We start from the raw sequence: 10,026 nt of genomic DNA on the forward strand, positions 1-10,026 counted from the left end.
AGTGAGAAAGGGAGAGGCAGGCTTCCCACTGACACGGGGGAGCCCAATGCGAGGCTCGATCCCAGGACCCTGAGATTATGACCTGAGCCGAAGGCAGATGCTTAACAACTGAGCCACCCAGGCACCCCAACACAGCAGAATTTTTAATAGGTGGGTTTAGCATACTTATATTTATTGATATGACAGATATATTTGTTTTTATATTAACATATACTCTATTTTCATAAACTTTTTTTTTTTTTAGATTTTATTTATTTGACACAGAGAGAGAGCTTGCTCACAAACAGGGGGGAAAGGCAGGCAGAGGGAGAGGGAGAAGTAGGGTCCCTGACCAAAAAGGAGCCTGATGCAGGGCTCAGTCTCAGGGACCTGCTATCATGACCTGAGCCCAAGGCAGAGACTTAACAGACTGAGCCATCCAGGCGCCCCACATAGTTTTTTTTTTTTTTTTTTTAAGGTTTTACTTATTTACTTAGAGAGAGAGAGAGAATGTGCATGCATGTGCACTTATGCAAGAGCTGGAGGAGGGGCAGAAAGAGAGGGAGAAGCTGACTCTCCAGGCTCCCCACTGAGCAGGGAGCCCAGCAGAGGTCCCCATTCCAGGGCCCTAGGATCACGACCTGAGCTGAAGGCAGATCTATTTTCATAGCTTTTGGAAAATCACTACACTGTATATCTTTTTGTTATACGTAAGCTTTTACTGTCATAATTAAAAAGGTTTGTATTTGTTTTAGTATTTATAACTACATGTTTATATAATTCCCTTAAGTTATTTCTTTAGTACTATCCATTAATGAATAACAAAGATCTTCAAAATAAACAATGACAAAATTTATTTCCTTTTCTTACTCTTCTCCTCCCTCTCCCGTAGCACTCAATAATAGTTTAATATATTATCTTTATTGGAGTTTACTTTTATCCTGTTTAATGAAATATATCCTTGTTATCTGTTACTTTCATATAATTTCATTTGAATGTTAGCTATTAAGGATGAGGAAGTAAATGTTATAGCCAAATTAGACCACTATTAGTCCTAAAATTCCACTGTAGATTATATATGATTTAAATAATTCCTTTGTTCTCATGAAAAGATAGAAGAATTGGTAAGATATTCACTGTAATTCTTCCAAAACTCTGCTTTGAGAAGAGATTAATCATTTTGGTCAGATTTATTTATATTAAGGGCACAATGGATATAAAAGGAATTCTAATATTTTAATTATGATTCCTCTGTCATTATTCCTTATGAAAAACTCTGGGTTATACTCAGAAATGGAATACTCAGAAATTAAATATGAAGCGATATATTGAGGTATTCATCTTGGGCAAGATTTCCTACCTGCTATATTTTACCATTGTATTTTGAGCTAACTTTGTGGATAGAAAATGTTAGATACTTATATAGGTTAGAGACAGTGGATTTAAGATAACATTTTTCCTTAAACAAAGATCGGGTTGCTCTATACATAAGGTAATGGCATTGTTCCAGTAATTTTCTTGAGCTCGTAAATAGGTTGAACTTACTGTTCTTTTGGAAGGATTTTTGACTTGAAGTTTTTCCTGAGTAACTAGTCAGTGATTTATAGTCTAGAAATGTCTGTCATTCCCAATGAAATGATTAAGGGATCAAGGGATTTATCTAGGGTTAAATGTACTGAGGAGTGCCTAAGGTATACAACATAGCCACTTGAGAAAGGGGGAAAATCCTTTAACTTTTGGTACATGAGCTCATCTCTCAAAAAACCTCCTTATGCTGGATATCTATCTTCATTTGCCCTTCTAGATAACTCTACTTTCTCTACCCCTATTGCCTGACAGAAGATAGAAAAAGCCAAATGTGATCATGGGACAGACATGCACAAGGAAAATGGCACAACAGAAGAACATACCTGCCACATGGCTGCAAATATCACTACCACGTTCCGTTGTGCCCTCAGTGTACTGATACGGTATATATAATCACAGATTACATACAGTGAGAATTATACATTTCTTAAAAAGATTTTATTTATTTATTTGACAGACAGAGATCACAGGTAGGTGGAGAGGCAGGCGGGGGGGGGGGGGAAGCAGGCTCCCTGCCGAGCAGAAAGCCCGATATGGGGCTCGATCCCTGAACCCTGGGATCATGACCTGAGCCAAAGGCAGAGGCTTTAACCCACTGAGCCACCCAGGTTCCCCAAGAATTATACATTTTGTTTATCTATTCACCAGTTAATAGACATTTAAACTGTTTCCAGTTTGTGGCTATTATGAATAATGCTGCCATAACATTCATATAAATGTGTTGGTGTGGATTTCTGTTCATTTCTGTTGATTAGATTTCTGGGGGTGGAACTGTTAGGTTACATGGAAGTTGTATATTTAACTTTTTAAGAATTTGACAAACTATTTTCCAAAGTGGTTGTATCATTTTACCTTACTGTTAGCAATGAACAGTAAGTTATAGTTTCTTCCCATTGTCACCAACACTTGGTATTGCTTGTCAGGATTGCCTTTTTCATTGTAGCCATTCTAGTGAGTGTGTAAAATCACCTTTGTTTTTCTTTAGCTTTTTGTTTTGAAATACTTATAGATCCACAGAAAGTTGCAGAATTGTAGAGAGGTCCTATATACCCTTCATCTAGTTTCTTCCAGTGCTTCCGTCTTACATAACTATATAGCTTAATTTTAAAACCAAGAAACTGACTTTGCTACAATGTTTGCTTTGAATTCTATGCCATATTACCACTCTTGTAGATTCACATCTTGCTAGAGGCTTGTCAATGTTAACTGATCATTTTGAAGAATCAGCTTTTTGTTTCATCATTTTCCTTTTCTCTGTTTTCAATTTTATTCATTTATATGTTTTATTATTTCCTACCTCCAGCTTGCTTTGGGTTTTTGTTCCTCCTTTTCTAGTTTCCTGAGGTGTGATCTTATGTTACTGATTTTGAATTATATATTTCCATTTCTCTTTTTAAACGATTTATTTATTTATTTGACAGAGAGAGAGAGAGAATATAAGCAGGGGGAGTGAGAGAGGGAGAAGCAGGCTTCCTGCTGAGCAGGAAGCCCCTTGAAGAGCTCGATCCCAGGACCCTGAGATCCTGACCTGAGCTGAAGGCAGACACTTAACGACTGAGCCACCCAGGTGCCCCTATATTTCCATTTTTAATGTAAGCATTTAGTGCTATAAATGTTCCTCTTAGCACTGCTTTAGCTGGATTCCACACATTTTGATATGTAGTATTTAAATGTTCATGCAATTCAATATATTTTAAAATATTCCCTTGCCATTTCTTCTTTGATCCATGAGTTATCTGGAAATGTGTTGTTTAGTTTCCAAGTGTTTGGAGGTGTTACGGTTATGTTTCTGTTATTGATTTCTAGTTTGACTCTACTATGGTTAGAGAACAAATTGTGTATGACTTCAAATTCTTTCAAATTGGTTGAAGATTCTTTTATGGCCCAGGATATGGTCAATAAGTGTCCTGTGGGTGCTTGGAAAGATCGTGTATTCTGCTCTTGTTGAGTGGAATATACTATAAATGTTGATTAGATCCTATTGGCTACTTGTAGATTTTTCTCTTCTAGTTGTTCTATCAATTGTCAAGAGGACATCTGAAGCCTCCAAGTATAATTGTGGGTTTGTTTATTTCTTCTTTCAGTTCTATCAGTTTTTGCTTCACATATTTTGCAGCTCTTTTGTTCAGTGTACACACACGTAAGATCGCTATTTTTTCTTCTTGGTTTGATTCTTTTATCATCATTTAATATTCCTTTCTCTACCTGATATTCTTTGTTCTGAAGTCTACTATATTAGATATATAATATAGCAACTTCTGGTTTGTTTTGGTTAATGTATCAGGGTATATCTTTTTCAACCCTATACTTTCCAACCTAATTCTGTTGTGTTTGAAATTAGTTTCTTATAGATAGCATATATAGCTGGGTCATTTTTACCCTCTGCCAACCTATGTCTTTTAATTGATATACTTAGACCATTTTCATTTAATGTAACTATTGGTATGTCAACCTGCCAATTTATTTGTTGTTGTTTTTGTTTCTCTTTTTTTTACCTATCTGACTGCGGGTTACTTAAGTTTTTTAAAGAATTTTTTAGAATTCCATTTTGATTTATCTATAGTGTTTGAGTGTCTTTGTATTGATCTTTAAGTGGTTGCTCTAAGTGTTACATTATATATATATTTTATGTAGAAGGTCTCTTTACTTTTCCCTGTTTATAATGCAATTATTTTAAATATTTCCTCTATATACATTAACATCCACATCAGACAATGTTACAAATTTTGCTTTAACTGTCAAATATAATTTAGAAAACTCAATAGAAAGTCTATTATATTTATCTATATTTTATTCTTTCCATTGTTCTTTCTTCCTTCTGGATATCCCAAGATTTTTTCTTTTATAATTTCCTTTCTGTTTCAAGATCTTCCTTTACCATTGTATTTCAAGCAATACAAGCCTTTCTCAAGAAACAAAAAAAGGTCTCAAATATACAACCTCACCTTACACCTAAAGGAGTTGGAGAAAGAACAGCAAATAAAGCCTAAACCCAGCAGGAGAAGAGAAGTAATAAAAGTTAAGCAGAAATAAATGAGACAGAAACCAAAAGAACAGTAGAACAGATCAACAAAACTAGGAGTTGGTTCTTTGAAAGAATCAATAGGATTCATAAACCCTGGGCCAGATTTATCAAAAAGAAAAGAGAAAGGACTCAAATAAATAAAATCATGAATGAAAGAGGAGAGATAACAACCAACACCAAAGAAATACAAACAATTATACGAACATATTATGAGCCACTATATGCCAACAAATTAGATAATCGGGAAGAAATGGATGTATTCTAGAGATGTAGAAACTACAAAAACTGACCAGGAAGAAATAGAAAACCCGAGCAGACCCATAACCAGCAAGGAAATTGGAGCAGGAATCAAAAATCTCCCAACAAACAAGAGCCCAATGCCAGGGCTCCCAAAGGAATTCAATCAAACATTTAAAGAAGAATTAATACCTATTCTTCTGAAACTGTTCCAAAAAATAGAAATGGAAGGAAAACTTCCAAACTCGTTTTATGAGGCCAGCTTTACCTTGATGCCAAAAAAAGACAAAAATCCCACCAAAAAGGAGAATTACAGACCAATATCCCTGATGAACATGGATGCAAAAATTCTCACCAAAATACTAGTCAATAGGATCCAACAGTACATTAAAAGGATTATTCACCACGACCACATGGGATTTATTCCTGGGCTGCAAGGTTGGTTCAACATCCATAAATCAATCAACTTGATACATTACATTAATAAAAGAAAGAATAAGAACCATATGATACTCTCAATAAATGCAGAAAAAGCATTTGACAAAGTACAGCATCCTTTCTTGATTAAAACTCTTCACAGCATAGGGATAAAGGGTACATACCTCAATATCATAAAAGCCATCTACAAAAAAACCACAGAGAATATCATTCTCAGTGGGGAAAAACTGAGAGCTTTTTCCCTAAGGTCAGGAACACAGCAGGGATGTCCACTATCACCAATGCTATTTAATATAGTACTAGAAATCTTAGCTCAGCAATCAGACAACAACAACAAAAAAAACCAATCAGCAAAGAAGTCAAATTCTCACTCTTTGTAGATGATATGATACTTTATGTGGTAAACACAAAAGACTCTACCCCAAAACTACTAGAACTCATACAGTAAAGTCACAGGATATAAAATCAGGATATAAAATCAATGCACAGAAATCAGTTGCATTTCTATACACTGATGATGAGACAGAAGAAAGAGAAAGTAAGGAGTTGATCCCATTTACAGTTGCACCAAAAACCATAAGATACCTAGGAAAAATCTAACTAAAGATGTAAAGGATCTATACTCAGAAAACTATAGAATACTCATGAAAGAAATTGACGAAGACACAAACGGAAAAAAGTTCAATGCTCATGGATTGGAAGAACAAATACTGTGAAAATGTCTATGCTACCTTGAGCAAGCTACACATTCAGTGCAATCCCTATCAAAATACCATCAACTTTTCCCACAGAAATGGAACAAATAATCCTAAAATTTGTGTGGAACCAGAAAAGACCCTGAATAGCCAGAGGAGTGTTGAAAAAGAAAACCAAAGCTGATGGCAACCGGACTTCAACCTCTACTACTAGGCTGTAATCATCAAGACAGTATGGTTCTGGCATAAAAACAGACACATAAATCAATGGAACAGAATAGAGAACTCAGAAATGACTCTCAACTCTATGGTCAACTAATCTTCAACAAAGCAGGAAAGAATATCCAATGGAAAAAAGACAAGTCTCTTCAACAAATGGTGTTGGGAAAATCAGAAACCACATGCAGAAAAATGAAAGTGGATCATTTCCTTATACCGTACACAAAAATAGACTCAAAATGGATAAAAGATCTAAATGTGAAACAGGAATTCATCAAAATCCTTGAGGAGCACACACACAGCAACCTCTTCAACCTTGGCTGCAGCAGCTTCTTCCTAGACACAACACCAAAAACAAGGGAAGCAAGGGCAAAAATTAAGTATTTGGACTTCAACAAGATAAAAAGCTTTTGCACAGCAAAGGAAACAGTCAACAAAACCAAAAGACAACTGAAAGAATGGGAGAAGTTATTTGCAAATGACATACCACATAAAGGGTTAGTATCCAAAATTTATTTATTTGTAAATAAATAAAATAAAAAAAATTAAAAAAATAAATTTATTTATAAATTTATAAATTTATAAAATTTTCTTTATTCACTTATTTGCCAGAGAGAGAGAGAGACTGAAAGAGAGCACAAGCAGGGGGAGTGGCGGGCAGAGGGAGAGGGAGAAGCGGGCTCCCTGCTGAGCAAGGATCCTGATGTGGGACTCTATCCCAGGACCCATGAATCATGACCTGAGCCAAAGGCAGATGTTTAACCAACTGAGCCACCCTGGGATCCCAGTATCCAAAATTTATAAAGAACTTATCAAACTCAACACCCAAGGAACAAATAATCCAATCAAGAAAAGGGCAGAAGACATGAACAGACATTTCTGCAAAAAAGATATCCAAATGGCCAAAAGACACATGAAAAAGTGCTCAACATCACTCGGCATTGGAAAAATACAAATCAAAACCACAATAAGATACCACCTCATACCAGTCACAATGGCTAAAATTTAGTCAGGAAACAACAGATGTTGTTGAGGATGTGGAGGAAGGGGAACCCTCCTACACTGTGGATGGTGCAGCCACTTTGAAAAACAGTATGGAGACTCCTCAAAAAGTTGAAAATAGAGCTACCCTATGACCCAGCAATTGCACTACAGGGTATTTACCCCAAAGATACAAATGAGTCATCCAAAGGGGCACCTGCACCCCAATATATTGTGGATATATCCATAATAGTCAAACTATGGAAGAGCCCAGATGTCCAACGACAGATGAATGGATAAAGAAGATGTGGTATGTATATGTATGTATATATATATATATACACACACACACACACACACACACACACACACATACACACAGATACATACATTGGAATAATTATGCAGCCATCAAAAATAAAATCTTGCTATTTGCAACAACGTGGATGGAACTAGAGGGTATTAAGCTAAGTGAAGTAAGTCAATCAGAGCAAGACAATTATGTGATATCAATGATAAGTGGAATTTGAGCAACAAGGCAGAGGATCATAGGGGAAGAGAGGAAAATGAAACAAGAAGAGAGGGAGACGAATCATAAGAGACTCACTCTCAGGAAACAAACTGAGGTTGCTGGAGTGGAAGAGGGTGGGAGGGATGGGGTAGCTGGGTGATGGGCACTGGGGAGGGTATGTATACTGGTGAGCACTGTGTATTACATAACGCTGATGAATCACAGACTTGTATCCCTGAAACAAATAATACATTGCATGTTAATAAAAAAAAAGTGCTGGCTCTCTGCTAAGGCCTTCACTGACATCACTCTGCCTTGGAGGTAAAAAGGTACCTCATGCGGAAGCCGCTTTTGGGTGACAGGCTTGAGCAATGGAATATAAAATGAGGCAAAAGGGCCCACACTGATCCCAACCCTTGGCTGAATACAGGCAGGTCTATCAGGAGATCCACCTCAAAATATCCATAGGCCATAACTGACAAATGGGCTACTTACAACTAGGCACAGTTACCAAAAACAGGAAAGTTTTATACATCCCCATACCTCCTCACCCTCCTGCTTTAAGTATAGTCCCACTCACTGCCTCCTTGCTGAAGTCTCTCCTTTTCTGTCCCATTCCCTGCTCCCTTGCGGATGTATTCAATAAACTTCTATCTTTGTTCTGTCTCCGGTGAATCCTTTCATAGCCCATGCCCACTTCCACCCTCACCGCCCATGCCCACTTCCATCCCATAGGTTTGCTTCACATTTGGGGGGCCCCATACGACTGAGACAGACACCACACCTTACTGTAGCTCCCGTAGGGCCTCCACTCAGTCTCCTCAGATAACACCTCTATAGAGAGGGGCAGAGATATCCAGTTATTGTCGGGTAGGTGGGTGGGAGTCCAGGCTCTGTTGTTTCCATAGACCCTAGGGGGAGGAGGTCTTATTCCCACCAGGTAGAGATAAAAGTTGTGATTTTCCACTAGGCCTTCTCTGACTATCCCAGCAGCATGGTGACCTTAGGAAAAGGATGCACTAGAACCTCTAAAGTCTTTCCCACCCCTGTGATTCTGAACTTTATATAAGTGAAGATTTGCATTTTTAAAAAAATATTTTTTAGTGATTTCTTTGAAGAGGAGGAAAGACAGTTGTTGAAAAAGCTTCATAAAAGCATCCCCCACCCCCGGGCCCAGCATTTGCCTTCTGAAATCTTGGAGGATTTTTCACCTGAATCCTATAGGGAACTGTAAAGAAAATACTTTCATGTGTCTTCATAGTTAGACTTTCTGATCAAAGAAAGCTAGAACCTCTGTTAAAGGACAAGTCTTGGAAATTAAAGGGTGATTTACTAGCCAGAGACCTCTGAAGACACTTGACTTAGTTCCCTGTATTTGCTTTTCAAAAGGGGATGAAAGGAGTGGGTTGCTTACATTCCAAAGGACTGTAAATGCCAAGATTTCTCTCCATCTAAGGAGAGGAACAGGGCAAGATGCGACCTATTTTTACTCTCAGATTAATAATTATGGAGTTCCTCTTCTGCAGTATAAACTGTGGTGTCTCTCTTGATCAGATGGGGGCCCCCAAATGTGGGGGTGACAATCAGGTGGAAGCCAATGTGAGGCAGACAAAGGAGATAGAAGTTTATTGAATACACCCAAAAGGAAGCAGTGGGCAGGACTGCAAAGGAGAGACTGCCTGCAAGGAGGGAGTGAGTGGGGCTGTACTTAAAGTGGGAAGGTGAGAATGTATGGGGAACGTGAGGATGTATGGGTTGTATGGAATTTTCCCTTTTTTGGTAGCTGTGCCTGGTTAAGTAGCCCATTGGTCAGTTAGGGCTTATGGATGTTTTGAGGTGGGTTGTCTGATGGGCTTGTCTGTTTTCAGCCAGGTGGTGGCTGTGGGCCCTTCTGCCTTCATCAACTTTCCATTGCTCAAGCCTGTGGCCTAAAAGCAGCCTCTACATAAACCCTTCGTGTGCAGGATGGCATCTGTCTCTCCTGCGTTGCCTGTGGGGTACTGGGTGTGAGGTATGAGCATAGTTATTACCGTAAGTAATAATAACTGTGATCTCTGCCCCAGAAACCTCATATTTATTTTCAGGATAAAATGATCAAATATAGATATACTCACCACAAAGGGAAGGATACACTCGTGCTGATTTTGTACCACGTATAAGCTGAAGAGGGACATACGACTGGGACCCATCAAGCTGCAGGCTAGAGAGAAAAAGTTCTGCAGAGCCTCACAGAGGTTGGAGCAGGTGTTGCCCCAGGATGGTAGAGCAACCTGCACAATGAGAAGCCTTGGAGGTTGCTGGTAAATCTGCGTGGGAGTGGAGGGTCCTTTACCAGTGCTTCGCCCATGATACAT

General features: G+C 38.2%; 1 protein-coding gene across 1 annotated transcript in view; it reads right to left on the reverse strand.

Annotated features, from left to right (window-relative positions):
• The window catches only part of M1AP (meiosis 1 associated protein), a gene marked incomplete at both ends in the record, with an annotated part of 75,150 nt that extends 65,124 nt beyond the window's left edge, over positions 1 to 10,026 (reverse strand). Inside the window, one exon of the mRNA XM_080813641.1 lies at positions 9,787 to 10,026. Coding sequence (XP_080669767.1) covers positions 9,787 to 10,026 — 240 coding nt within the window. The remainder of the gene's footprint in view (positions 1 to 9,786) is intronic.

Source organism: Martes martes, assembly GCF_963455335.1.
Source record: "Martes martes genome assembly, chromosome: 9".
NCBI classification, from domain to species: Eukaryota; Metazoa; Chordata; class Mammalia; order Carnivora; family Mustelidae; genus Martes; species Martes martes.